The following is a 14850-nucleotide window of genomic DNA, read 5'->3' on the forward strand; positions in this document are numbered from 1 at the left end:
CAGTTGTTCATCAGCCAAAAACGTATTTTTTACTCTCCTCCCCTCCGGAGATCCCCGCCCCTTTTTCTTACAGTAACCCTGAGGGATACAATCAACATACATGCATACATTAACCCAACATCTGTTACAGTAATAAGCACTATGACAACGTGATTAACATCATTTATGTTTGTTTCTAAAGGGATTAGCACAGTTTAACGCATAGCCGATGCAACATGAAGGAGATTAAATATCAGTAAAGGTGGGAGGTGCGTACTGCCTGTGTTTATTTACTAGGAAGTTCATAAGTTCATTTTTTTTTTTTTTCTGGGTGATGAATCACAAATTAAGCAATACATAGAGGAGGTAATGCATAATCACTGCAGGAGTTGCTACACTCTCATTCACGGGTTCATTACGTCATTGTGCGTAGGCTGCTGAGTCAGATGCTACACCCCGTATTCAAAGCTGGTATACCGGTCTGGCGTGGTATCAAAATAACGTATTTTCCTTTGTTAAAACAATTTATTTCATTTAAGTAAGGATGTGATATTCAAACCCTGCAGGATACTCAGACAGACGAGTGTGAAACATCTTATTTCCTCAGTGAAACTATTGCATGCGAGCACTATGAGACGCCTAATGCACAAAAAAATCCCACTTTGTAATGTAATAATAGACTTGGGGTTTTGGCTACATTACACGTGATAGACTACAAATTCAGAAGTGTGTGTGTGTGTGTGTGTGTGTGCAATCCATTCTTGGCTGCTCTTCCTCTTTTCCTTGTCACGTTTTCCCTCTCCGCTCCTCCTCCTCCCATAAATCATCGCCTGATTGTTTGGCCAGTTTCCCCCACTGACAGTAAATGCTTGATGACTTGCCAGCAAAAAAAAAAAGATGTGTGCGTGAGCAGTGAAGGATTTCGCGTGCGTGTGCGTGCGTGATTCACAAATGTCAGCTGACTGTTAGATATCCACTGCGATGAAAAAATCTTTTGACAACATTATTGTGTGATAAATATTGCTCCTGAGAAACGACTTCATGCGCCAAGTCTAGGGGTGAATTAATTAATATGCAAATGTGGAGCTTGTCACTTTTCATGGGTTGTGGTCATGAGATAGTGTGTTCTGGCAATTACTTTGTTCCCCAGCATGACTGTGTGTGTTGAGCTATCCTTCTTGTGTGCTGCTGTCAAAGTTGCTGCACATTTATCACTTTGAAAAAGTTCTTTACATTTCCTATCTTGATATACCAACTCCCTTCGCCTCCATTCAAAACGTATATATTTCATTAACAAAGGAAACTAGTGATGCACGGATTGCAGTTAATCCGCAGATCGGTCGGTTCGTGGAAAATTAAGATTCTGATTAAAAGCGAATTTGGGTTGCGGTTACATCATTAATAGGAATAATATCTAAGGTGCTAAATCTGTTTCTGTAAGGATACATTGTGAAGTAAAAGCTGTCATAAGTCGGGTGCAGCTGATGACGCCGTCCCAACAGACTGCGTCGCCATGGAAGCGTAGTTCCCACCCATGGAACAACATGGAATCAAAAAGTCCTATAAATTAAACCGTTTAAAGTAAATTATCAAAGCAAACACACCTACATCAATAGCCTAATACATAAAGAAAAAGCTAAATAGCTTGACTGGTATGGTGCAGGTCTCTAAATGTATAGGAAATAATGAATTCAGGTGGGTAGAGTGTCTGGGATTTGTGTGTACAGGCTGATGGATACTGGGAAAAAAACATGTGGAAAAAGATGCTTCTCTTTATGATCGGAAGCCATAATGAATTCATGCCTTTTTGTTAGTTAAAAATATAAGTCAGCTGAGATTCCACTAATTTAACGCTCTGATTTTTTTGGAAATGCTGGCAAACGATGTCTCATGTGAGCTCTGGATATGTTGCAGACGCACACTGTGGGTGGGTGTGTGTGTGTTGTGTGTGTGTGTGTGTGTGTGTGTGTGTGTGTGTGTGTGTGTGTGGTGTGTGTGTGTGTGTGTGTGTGTGTGTGTGTGTGTGTGTGTGTGTGTGTTGGTGTGAGATACTCAAGCCTCCCCTTGCGGGTCAGTAACTGTTCTGTACTTTCCCTGGAAGAGTCATGTGGAGTTTGTTTCTGAGAAACTATAGGGGAGCGGGGAAAACATTTGAAGCGGTGCATATAGGAGAAATGTCAGTACGTCACATTTGGAACAGCTTCTCTAGACTCGGTCACGCAGGGAAACATTTTTGGAAGTCAATTAATAAGGCTGCATTGCTGGAGCTTCTGGGAGGAAAGGGAGGCACAGTAGAACCAGAACCAGGGCTGTTCAGGGACAGACTGTCAGACCCTGCTGCAGTGAAATGAGAGGTTTTTCTAAAGGGAGTCTGGTGCTCGGGAACCTTATCGCTACTGTACACACAGACCACGGAAATACACACAACCTGACATTTCCTCACAGAAACTTTAAGGTATAAATCATTGAATGTGTTAAAGGGGGAAGTTGGTATGTCTGCAACAAAAAAATAGTGCTGTTGGGGCCTTTTTTTTTTTGTTCTCTTCCCACAGCTTATGTAAATTTGTAGTAGAGAGCCAGGATACACGTGTTGCTCGATCACAATCTCTTTGTTTACAGCATCATTTTTAAATTACCGTCAAGGTATCAAGTGACACATTTGCACACAGAGACACTCACATTGTCCACGCTTCAGATGTGAAACAAAAAAATAGTTTTTCTGGAGGAATGCTAGAAGTTCATCCTTCATTTCTCCTTCCTTGTCATTTCCTCTCCTCCCCACGGCTTTGGCGGGAAGCCAGCGCTGTTGATGCTTCTGCCATCCTCTATGTTAATGTGCGTACATGAATAAAATGTTTTCATTGTGTGTGTGTTTGTGTGTTCTCAGAAGCCTGGTTCCCCCTGGCCGAAGCGTGCGTGTCAAACAGCACCTTTCCACCCAGGACCCCCCTGTGTTCCCGTTGCGCCCATGAGGTAACGTCAGGACCCAGCGCCCCCTCATCACCACCCTCGGTCCATTCATTTCCCCTCCCCCTCTGGTCCCTCCTCCCCTCGGGACCCCTCCAGCCATGGGCCAGAAGATCTCCGGCAGTATCAAGTCAGTGGATGTACGCGGGGAGCCCTCGTATCGGCCGGTGCGCCGCGAGCTGCGGGGCCCGGATTTCTGTCGGCCCCCGAGGTTGGACTTACTGCTGGACATGCCCGCGGCCAGCCCCGAGACCCAGCTCCGCCACGCCTGGAACCCCGATGACCGCTCGCTCAACGTCTTCGTCAAGGAGGACGACAAGCTGACGTTTCACCGACACCCTGTGGCGCAGAGCACAGACTGTATCCGCGGCAAGGTGGGCTACACCAGGGGCCTCCACGTGTGGAGGATTAACTGGCCGGCCAGGCAGAGAGGCACCCACGCCGTCGTGGGCGTGGCCTCTGCTGAGGCGTCTTTGCACTCTGTCGGCTACACGGCCCTGGTGGGCTCCGACTCCGAGTCCTGGGGCTGGGACCTGGGTCGCAACAGACTCTACCACGACGCAAAGAACCGGCCCGTCTCCACGTCGGCGCCCACGTATCCCTGTTTCCTGGAGCCGGACGAGTCGTTCGTGCTTCCAGACTCTCTGACAGTAATACTAGACATGGACGAAGGAACGCTGAGCTTCATGGTGGACGGACAGTATCTGGGAGTAGCGTTTAGAGGGCTGAAAGGCAAGAGACTGTATCCCATCGTCAGCGCCGTGTGGGGGCACTGTGAAGTTTCTATCCGCTACGTCAACGGACTAGATCGTAAGTGGCACAAAACAAACACACACACACACACACACACACACACACACACACACACACACACACACACACACACACACACACACACACACACACACACACATGCTTGAAAAAGGCAAAAGTTTGGACACACCTTCTCATTCAACTACTTGTGAAGAATGTAAAATATAAAACATATTCTGGTTTGTTGAGCATTTGTTTGTTTACCACATAATTCCATATGTGTTCCTTCATAGTTTGGATGTCTTCAATATTAATCTACAATGTAGAAAAAAATAACCATTGAATGAGAAGGTGTGTCCAAACTTTTGACTGGTACTGTAGATATGAACAGGGATTGTGTAATTTGTGCAGCTATGTTCTTGTTTCACTCTTTAAGTTGATGAGTTCATATGGCTGTTTGAGAAAGATGGCAATATGATGTATTTAAGTGTTAAATTTTAATGTGAAACGGTCATTTGAGATGTCGACAATTCAAACCCAAAGGCTGTGTATACAGAGCAGATCCGTGCATGTTTGAATGTATCGGTATAAATCAGCTAAAATAAAACATGTGCTCCAGTTTCCTCCCACCACCGAAACATTTTGGTTGGACCGCCGACACTCGGGGGTCTCTAACCTCTGATGGTAATGAATTTGCCATCCCTCCTCTGTAACCAGCTAAGAGCAGCGAACAAAACATCAAGCTCCTCGTTTTTAGCCAGCTCAGAATGCTACTCTCACATGATTAAATTACCACAGCAGGTCATATCATCTCTCATTAATAATGTTAAATATCTGATTTAACATCATGGCGGGGGAAAAAACAAACCTTTGTTTGTGTTCTCTTGGCTTGTATCAGCCAAAGATTGCAGTAAAAGGAGCATCAGGCTTGGTATCCAATATTAACGGACTCTGGATCGAGGCCAAAATACTTTGATCTGGAGTTGGGATATATTTCAAAGTCTTTAAACTGTCTATTCCTGCTTTTATTTGCTGGTAGTGTTCAGTTTTGGATCTGTGTGATTTGTCAAAACTACTTAATTTATTCAAGCATGAATTTAAGAATTTTAGGTGTTTTCCCCCCTCTACGGTAAACGGTAAAGCTGCGTCTCGGATGTCTTCCTAAGCGAGACATCCTCTCTGCCTTCTCTTCTCACAGATAAAGTTTGATGTGAAAAAGTATCAACCTTTTTACAGCCTAATCCCTGTTTCAGTTTAGCACACTCCTCATTCATTAGTAGCTGTCATGCGAGCTTTTTAAAGACATATTCACACATTCCTCTGCGTGTTATTTGTATTACATCAAAATGCTAGTAACTCAAGTATGAAGACCAGTGCCTATTTCAGTACGGATGAGTGTCACTGCAGAGATGTGGAGCTGAGGTAATATTTCACAGTGCAGAGATGTTTTGTTTATCTACGACACTCCAGATTTATATTTAGACCTCCTCATGGAGGCTGTGAAGGCCCAGGGTGAGATTAGATTTGTGCTGTAACAACTTGGGAATCCAGTGACAAAATCCCCGTGACGGTCCAGAGGGGAGAGAAGAGGAGGAGGAGGAGAGACGGGAAACACAATTATTAGAAATACTTGCGTATTCAGTCACTGATTATGGGCTACGGCCAGCAATCTGTCTCCAGTTGTGAGACAAAGTACGATTGTTTTGTAGACGGAAAGAACATTGTGAATCAGGCAGCTGAGTCATTTTGACAGCCTTCAATAAACTCCCACCCCTCTGGAGAAATCATCTTCATACAATCCTCTCTGTGTGTGTGTGTGAAATGGTAGCTTTACTGTGTTAGATGTGTTTTAAAAGTTTTTAAAACTACATCATAAAGGAGTAAAGGTCTGGCTAGTTTCCCTATTGTTCAGAGCTCGACAAATCTTTAAAGATATGGACAGCAAACAGTCAAAACGTTTACCCCAAAATCCATAAAGGTGCTCTGTGACGCGGCGTTTGCTCTCCCAGTCTCCTCAGCCGTATGTGAGAGCAGATTCAGCTGTCTAGGTAGAATCGAAAAAAAGACTGGAGGTCGTCTCTGGAAGTAGAGATGATGGACAGGCTGATGTAGGTGTCACTTGATGGACCCACAATAACAGACTTCAGTGCTGAAGGGCCGCAAGATGTGTATTGGGGAATCAGCACAAAGGTTCAGACAAGCAAGAGTAGAAAGGGAAAGTACAGATGAACAAGAAACCAGTGACTTGTTGGATTAATTATCGAGGGAACTGCGAAGAAAATTCCAACATCTGCAATACTGCAACCGGGAATTGAGTTGACGCGCTAACTGATCCAACTTTAGCTTCAAATTCTGTGAAGAATTAGAGAAAACCAAAACGAAGAAAGTTGCTGTTATGAAGCTTGTATTCTTTTGCTTCACATGTTCATAATTAAACTTAGTCTTATAACTGCGTAGTATTTAAATCACTAGAAAAATGGTAGCTGTGTTCTCAGTTTTTGGACTCCAAAAGCTGATGCCTGGTTGGTCGCCAACCTGGCAACCACTTTTAGAAGCTTTTGTTGAGCCCCGTCCTCACACCTGGTTTTGGTTCTGCATAAATCTACAGGATTTAAGAATTAAGGCCACACTGGTTAGGCTTTATATGCCGATTTGTCATCGTTTCTAAAGCGATCTATAAAAAGACCACAATGAAATGGGACTGCTGCTTTGTTTACCAATAGGAAGCAGCTCAAACATCCCGTCTGTGTTCTATTTCTAGTCCACTTCACTTTTAAACATTCCTCTCAGACGGCCTTCTTTAAACTTTAACAGACTCAGGAGAAATATTCCGTGTGTGTGTGTGTGTGTGTGTGTGTCTTTCTCAATGTTTCCTTCTGACCCGCTGCTCTTTCCTGTTAAATGTCATCCTTCTAACTGGTCATATCCATCAGTTCTGCCCCTCACATTGTGAAATAGCCCCTCAGTCCATCCTTCCCCACTGGAGTCTGCATGTTGCACAAAGAGCCAAAGCGGCCCGGGGGCGTTTGCCGACAGCGAGGCACGGACACCATGTCCATGGCTGCAATCTGTGTGTGTGTGTGTGTGTGTGTGTGTGTGTGTGTGTGTGTGTGTGTGTGTGTGTGTGTGTGTGTGTGTGTGCGCATGTGGACAGCAGCCAGCAGAGGAGGAATCCTGGAAGATGTCCCAGTGTGCCTCTGAGCTCAGCGTCTGGTCTTGCGTTGTAGGAAACGTTGGGTTAGGTTATGTGTGTGTGTGTGTGTGTGTGTGTGTGTGTGTATGTGTGTGTGTGAGTATCTGTTAAGCTTAAAGGGGAACTCTACTGGTTTTACACATCAAAGTCTGTTTGCAGGACTTGGGGAGAACTTCTGCACATGTGAAGAAAGTTGGATGTGTCTCCAGTGGGAGTTTTTTTTTAAGTCTGATAAATGGCCTCGAGTAATGTCACTTGTTGAAAAAAAAAAAATGTGGAGTTGGAAAAATGTGAGCTTTCCAGACTGTATAACTTTGACCAAAACGATCAGTTTGAGTTGCATTGTGGGCGATTTAGGCGGCAGGTTTTGACAACCAGGACGAATGCATGGAATGAAGAAACAATATCTGTGGTTCCATCGATTTGTGATTTGTGATAATCGCTCATAGCTTTCTGTTGACTTTTGTCACCTAGAGGCCTTTAGGGGAGGAATAACAAAATCATATCATTCTCTCTCAGAGGAAAAAATGACACATGGTCCTTATAGCCCGCCTAGAAATGACTGCGTTTATATATCCTGTTTTTTTATCCCCATTGGCTTCCTGTAGATCTCTATGCAGTTAGTGCATTTATAGGCTCTCATGTGCTAGTTTGATCTGCCTTTTTTTGTCCAGACTAATGAAGCTTGAAGATACAAAACAGACGATGGAAACGGCTAATGGTGCCAACTCATGAGCCTGAACCTGCTGCAATCCCCTGTTTTTGATCGTTTCTGCTCTTTTCATTTCCTTCATCGATGGTATAAAAGATGATGCTCACATTCTCTCCGCTCATGCATTCACGTCTGCAGAGATCTGTTGAGTTTGGAAACCGTGCGTGTTCACATGTCGAGCATAATTCACTTTTCCATTTTGCAATGTATAGAATAATGGAAGCATCAATATTTATGCTTGGAGATGGCGTTGCGGATCTTGCTTTCGTGTGTCATCCTATAGCAGCTCAAAGAGGATCTGCTTTTTGCTCCCCTCCTGGTTTTATCGTAGTCTGTTCACATTTCTTTTGTTCCCATTACAGTCATTTTTTTTTTTTCCTCCTCCCTCCTGCTTAGACTCTTTTATTCTCCGTTTCTCTCTCCCTGGGAAGCGAGAAGAGATAAGTATTCCTATACTTTTCTCCCCTGTCTGTGTTGTCCCTTAATAATCTGCATTTATGCAGTTTCTCCTCGTCCTTCCTGCGTTTCAGTGAGCGCTTTAGTCCTTTACCCCTCAGTCCCACAGACACTTGAACGCAAACTCTACTGAGACATGATTTTTATCTGTTTTTTTGTACCTTGCTAATTCCTGGAAGTACGTTTTGCTCCATCTATTCCTGGAAAGCCATATTTTTGTCTTCACCACAACAACCCTCATGACACCACAGTGGGCCGCCTGGACTAAAGGGCAACAAGCTGATCCAAACTCATTTACACCTGAACAAGACCAGAGAGGAGGAAGCGGTTCACTCTCAACTACTGACGTACTTTCCCTCCCCTTTTTCCAAATGAACCCCATTCAACTCCAACTCCCATTGTTCTTCATCTCCTCCCTACTGTCTTCCTCTTTTTTTCCCCCCCTGTTCATCCTTTTCAACACTAATCCTTCCTTTCAGTGTTTACACACCCAGTAGTGGTTTGCAGGTTGCCGTGGGAATGGTTAAGCCGGCTCTCTGGAGGATATGTGGGAGGTTGATTGCTGACCAGGCAGCTTCTTTTTTTTTCTCCTCTAGTTCGTTGGCTAAGGACGTGCCCTATGCAAATGGGATGTCTTCCTACTGCCTGTCTGCGGTTCAGAGCCGTTAGCAATATTCACAGCACAGACGCAGGCTGAAACATGAAACTAGACCTTGCATGAGTTAAGGTGGGACTGGTACACTTCTCTAACGAAGGCGACTTTGGACTAAATATCATCCAGTCGGTGTTGTTTGTGTTGTTAATAAATATCTTGTCATTTTAAGACTATTTTATGCCACTGATATGATTATAAAATAGCACAATAATGCAAGTACACCCTTCCGAAGAGCAGTCAACCTTTCATTTCTAAGAATATTCAGACTTTGGAATTGGAATGTGAAAAAATTATTTCAAAATCCTAAATAAACTAAATTAAAAACACAACCAAAACAATATATATATAATCGGCTCTGTTAACAAAAATACGCCAAGTCTGCACAATTCCCAGGTCGGAAAATCATGTTTATTAAGGCATCAAGTTGGTTAAATGCGTATGTATAGAAAAAAGCATGTAAACACAACGGGCAATATCGAGGTCAGCAAAAATGATCGAAATCATGTCCATATATGGTATGATTATTTGATAACGTCATGATTGTGAAAGCCCAACCCCATGGCCACTCTTCTTCATAAGTGGATGAATTAGTTATCTTAATGTGACCCGTGTCTGGATTCCTCTGGTCTTAAAAGTTATCTGGAGCTGTTGTCATAGCAACAAGTCCTTAATCCCAAGACTGCAAAAGTGCAGGCTCATACAGTTAGCAACATGTGAACTAATAATCAAATACAAATGATTCCAGTTCTTAGAGGCGGATTAATAAATATCTGGAAAACTTTACGTACAGCTGTTGTGCAAAGAGGAATTAAACGAGACCCAGATGCACATCCTGACCTTCAGTGCTTGTGCACTTAGATTCTGTAAAGAAGGCAAAATACTTCACTCTCTAACAAGGTTAAATGATGAAACCGATGTGAAAATGCATCAGCGGATTGACTGTGGGAAGGGGTGGCAGGCGTCCATCACGCTCACTTATTAAGGTTTCAACAGATAAATAGCTTTTAAAATTAATCAGTGATGCAACCTGCGAGGAAACGGAACAATCTTCCTCCTCGATTTCTCTGTCTTCTTTTTACGTGCATCAAGTTGAAGTATCTTGGAATATTTGTCAGACTTGGATGAAGTTATTTTAAGTAACTGCACACTCTTGTTTTGAAATAAAGGCAGCAGAGTGGAGAGTTATAACCCATGAGAGAGGATCACATCATTCTGTAAGAGTACAGCTCTCATTTCCCAATTCATGTGCCTTCACGCTCCTCAGTCCTCTGGTTTGTGACCCCGACATCGATCTCGGCACTCCATCTTTAATCCTTCCGTCCTTGGATCTAGTTGAGCTTCTTTTTGGGCGCCCCGTGACAAATAAAGGAGGCTTGACACACATCTGGAATAATCTCTACTGATGTCGCTCTTTCTTTTGTATTCATAGGTTGTAGTTCTTTAAGCGGATCAAGCTTTCTCCCCTTAAGCTTTTGCGTTCTAACCACGTTCCTGAATGACTTTTCACCTTGATATTGTTTATAGTTTTATCACGTGCATCCAATTAAACTGCTGTAATCCTGATCTGATGTTCACAAAGAGCTGCTCACGACTAATTATCATATCAATGAACATTCTCTCACATTCAGAACAAATGCACTGTAATCCATGGAGTTTTTCTTTGAATATAATATATATCAATCATTATCTCTCTCTCTCTCTCTCTCTATATATCTCTCTCTCAATATCTCTCTCTCTCTCTCTCTCGCTATTTCTCTCTCTATATCTCTCTCTCTCTCTCGCTATATTCTCTCTATATATCTCTCTCGCTATATTCTCTCTCTATATCTCTCTCTATCTCTCTCTCTCTCTATATATATCTCTCTAGCTATATCTCTCTCTATATCTCTCTCTCTCTCTCTCTCTCTCTCTCTCTCTATTTCTCTCTCTCTCGCTATATCTCTCGCTATATCTCTCTCTCTCTATATATATATATATATATATATATCTCTCTCTCTCGCTATTTCTCTCTATCTCTCTCGCTCTCTCAATATCTCTCTCGCTATATCTCTCTCTCTCTCTCTATATATATCTCTCTCTCTCTCGCTATCTCTCTCTCTCTCTCTCAATATCTCTCTCGCTATATCTCTCTCTCTATCTCTCTCTCTCTCTCTCTATATCTCTCTCTCTCTCGCTATATCTCTCTATATATATCTCTATCTCTCTCTCTAGCTATATCTCTCGCTATCTCTCTCTCTCGCTATATCTCTCTCGCTATCTCTCTCTCGATATATCTCTCTCTATCTATATCTAGATATAGATAGATATACACATGCATAAAGAATATGAAACGCTTTTTATATTCAGCCAATTGTTTGGTTTTAGATTTCTATAATTTATCCTTTTTGTTGGTTATTTTTTTGTAACTGTGTAAACAGCTCTGCTGACATCTTTCTTCGTGTTCATAAAATGACTCCTATTAACATAAATCTTAAAGTTCTCTCTGCTAACAACAAGCCAAATATAGCCATACAGTTTTACTGTCCAACTCCACTCATTAAAATAGAGGAAAGTAGAAAGAAAAACAGCCAGGACATGAAGTATTAATTGGTTTGGGAGAGCGAGAATAAAGCCGTGGAGACTTTAAAAGTTAAATTCAAGATTTTGACACTCAGTGAAACTCATGATAATGCTTATTAAATGTTATTCCATGGAGAAATCTTTTCTCATTGTCAATGCTAGCGTTTGTGTGAAGACTCCGTTGTTGGTGTGCAGTTTACCAACACATGCGAGTATTGCAGTGCTCCTCTTTATACACCGAGAGAGAGATTGATTGCAGTCCAGGGTTTCTGTCTGGGACTCGCTATCTTGGCGGTGCGAAGTAATAGGTAGTCAGATATCATCAGTGGAAGGAATCACCAGTTCATCCAGCAGTAGGTTTCCGCTCTTGGAGTGGACGTTTCAATTTGGACACCTGTGTTTCCAATCACAGCGCCGGTCTGCTCCGTGGCGTCCTCCCCGCTGCTCGCCTCGCTGTTCTGCCCCAATTTTTCCTCCTTATCTCATACATCATTGATCTAATTCTGTCCATCCTTTTTAAATATATTCCTCCCGTCCCTTTTTTTTTTTTTTTCCCCTCCCGTCTTTTGACCCGTCGGGTGAGATGAGATTGGAAATGTGTCCGCACCTCAACACACACGTATACACACACACACACACACACACACACACACACACACACACACACACACACACACACACACACACACACACGTCATGTAAAACTAGGCCAGACAGCCCCAACAGTTCTATGCTAATCTATTAGATAAGCTCGGCTGGGAGTCTGCACCCTACCACTGTTACCTAGGAGCCTCTCTAGTAATGAAGGGAAAGCAGGAGGAAAGGGGGGGCGGAGTTAAAATGAACAGTAAATTGGAACACATGCCCAGAAAAGATGGACCTGTCCTAACCTTTATTTGTGAGTGAGACATAACTGGGTTGTCTCCGTGTCGTGGTGAGCTGATGAATGTGCTGCACAAACACATAGACGCATTAGGCGGGAGAGTGGAAGAAACTGTGGATGGATGGGGAAGGGGGGGGGAAACTATCACCGGTTGCATATTTGCTGTCTCACCTCAGTGACGGCAGACTAACCGACGCTCCGCCGCCGCCGTCACCCCCCCCCCCTTGCTCCGCTTTGTTCTCGATTAAGTGTTAGGTAGATGTATGGGGCCTACCAGCTCCGCGGGCCTCTGTAGTCCGACGGTGCATCAGGCGCTCAGTCGTCCTTAACCACACTTTCCCACACTCCATCTCCTCTTTAGTGTGCCATGAACCTGTCAGAAACTAGTCTCTAGCTATTACAGAAAAAAAAAAAAAAAGACTTGAGTGCTTGAGAGGAAAGTGCAAAAGATGGACAGTTACACGGCTGATTGGAGAAATGAGGGATGGTGATTACGATTGAGTTGAAAAAGTCATTCGGGGTTTTCATGTAGGAAAGATGATGCTGTAAATAGGCGCACACACACACAAGCTACTTTGGGTGCAAGGTTCATCATTATATGGGCTTGAAAGAATATAAAATATTATGAAAAATATATGTCAAGTTAATGTGAGAGCTCCCTTTTTGATTAATAACTTTATAATAACTTTATTCATAAAGCACCTTTTTATAAACGGGGTTTTTGGCTGGCAAAGCAAAGCAAGGCAATAAAACAACAGAAAGCTCAACAATGAGGCCCAAACCCAACATAAAAGTGTAGTAAACAGTAAAGTATTTAATGTGGTAAAACCAATAGATGCTAAAGTAGACATAAAATAAATAAATAAAATAAAATGGTAAAAACCTATAATAAAATTAAGCATTCAAGCAACGACATCGCATAAAAGCCAATCTTTATAAAAATGGGTTATAAGAAGTGATTTAAATGAGATTACTTATCTCCTCAGGCAGGTCGTTCCAAAGCCGAGTGGCCCTGATGACAAAAGCACGGTCACCTTTAGTTTTTAGCCTCGACACTGGAACAGCCAGGAGGGCCCCAATAAACCATAATATATATGCTCTTAATGAATGAGGCCCTGTTACGGAGAGGCATTTCTCTCTGGCATTGCAATTATTTATAATGGTGATATGAGCCAGTGTTAAATAACTGTTGAGCTCCATTGTTTCCTACAGCAAACCTACAGACTGAACAGCTGTGTCTCTAGAGTGTGGTTGTATTTTGTTTGAACTTGTATTCTAGCAGAAAGCGTCTGAAACGTCTTTTATTTTTTAATCACAACCCAAAGCCACTTGTCGTTACTCTATTTCACCAGCTGACGGTCAGTGTGCACTAACCGTGTTTATGCTCATCACCGCTGTCTGACAGGACCACTTGTCGCCCCTGGCAACCCTGTACCATGGAGACCAGCTCATGTCAGCAGGGATCAGCAGAGGTTTTCAGCAACTTTTTATAGCATCATCATGTCATCACCTCCCTCAGGAGAGCACTGTCGGAGAGGAATGCTACTGCGGTAGCATCAATCTTGTTAGCGCCAGCAGTCGTTTTTTTTTTTTTTTTTGACTTTTGACTTTTAATGAAAGTGTTGCATTTTAAGTGACTATTCACGTATTTCTCCCCTCTTGGTGGTGGTGTTGATGATGATACAGACGGGGTGCAACAGTGGAGGAGGAAACGGGGATTAAAAGTTTCTGGAAGTAAATATGCTCACTTCTATAAAAGCCTGCCAAATGGAAGTAAAAAAAACACACTTTATAGTTGACATGTGTAACTAAAAATCTATATTGGCATTGCTGATATCTGTGTGCAACGTTTTGCCGATAAATGCCGACTAGTTCAAGTTACGTCTGAACAAACATGGTTCAAACATTTATCTTGGCGGGCAGGCAGCACTCTGCAATCTAGACACATGCAACGCATGCTGCACCAGTGACTACACACTCCCAGCACAGTGACATCACACGGCGGTGGTGTGATGAGCTGGTTACTATGGAAACTACCTGTATGCGGGGGCCGTGCTCGTAAGGTTAAGACAGATTGATAGGTGCCGTTAGGTTTAACAGGAAGTTAATCCATCTATTTGGTTATGGGAGGCTCCTCCACGTGCACCAGCAGCGTGCCATCTCCAGTCCTTTATCTGTGGGAGTTCAGGCGGTCACAAGGCACCGGATGAACGGAGACCTGAGTGTGCTACCGGTTGTGCCGAGTCTTAGTTCCATAATCTTGTAAGCTGATGTGCTGAAGCGTGGACTTGTATTTTGCAGACACAGGGTAATAAGATGTTGGAGGGAGGATGTAATTGTCCTGCCAAGTACTTCTCTAGGTGCTGCGAGGGGGATTATCAGCTGTTTGGTCTCATTGCACGGATCGCTGCTCCGCCCGCACGTCGTCTGCATTCAGTCCCACTTTATTCAAACACCTCTTTGTGATTTCCGGGTGCACTTTTTTTTTTTCTGGCCATGTTAACGTGGCGACAAATGAATTCATACTCCGCCACTTGTCCCCAAGGTGTTCTTACAAAAGCTTTTCATTAAGCACATGGCAGACAAATAAATTAGGATAGCTGTGCCCCCCCCCACTGCTGTTTCAAAAGGTCACTTAACAGAGCGCAGCGGAGGAATTCAGTGAAAGGTTCCTGCAAAAAAAAAAAAGTTCA

The 14850-nt window shown here is 43.1% G+C and overlaps 1 protein-coding gene across 2 annotated transcripts in view; it reads left to right on the plus strand.

Annotated features, from left to right (window-relative positions):
* The window catches only part of LOC129092654 (SPRY domain-containing SOCS box protein 4-like), a 45062-nt gene that overhangs the window by 26404 nt on the left and 3808 nt on the right, over positions 1-14850 (plus strand). For both annotated transcript variants that reach the window (XM_054600668.1, XM_054600676.1), the window contains one exon: positions 2867-3756. In XM_054600668.1, coding sequence (XP_054456643.1) covers positions 3048-3756 — 709 coding nt within the window. In that variant the 5' untranslated portion in view covers positions 2867-3047. The remainder of the gene's footprint in view (positions 1-2866; positions 3757-14850) is intronic.

This window comes from Anoplopoma fimbria, chromosome 1 (genome assembly GCF_027596085.1).
Source record: "Anoplopoma fimbria isolate UVic2021 breed Golden Eagle Sablefish chromosome 1, Afim_UVic_2022, whole genome shotgun sequence".
NCBI lineage: Eukaryota > Metazoa > Chordata > Actinopteri > Perciformes > Anoplopomatidae > Anoplopoma > Anoplopoma fimbria.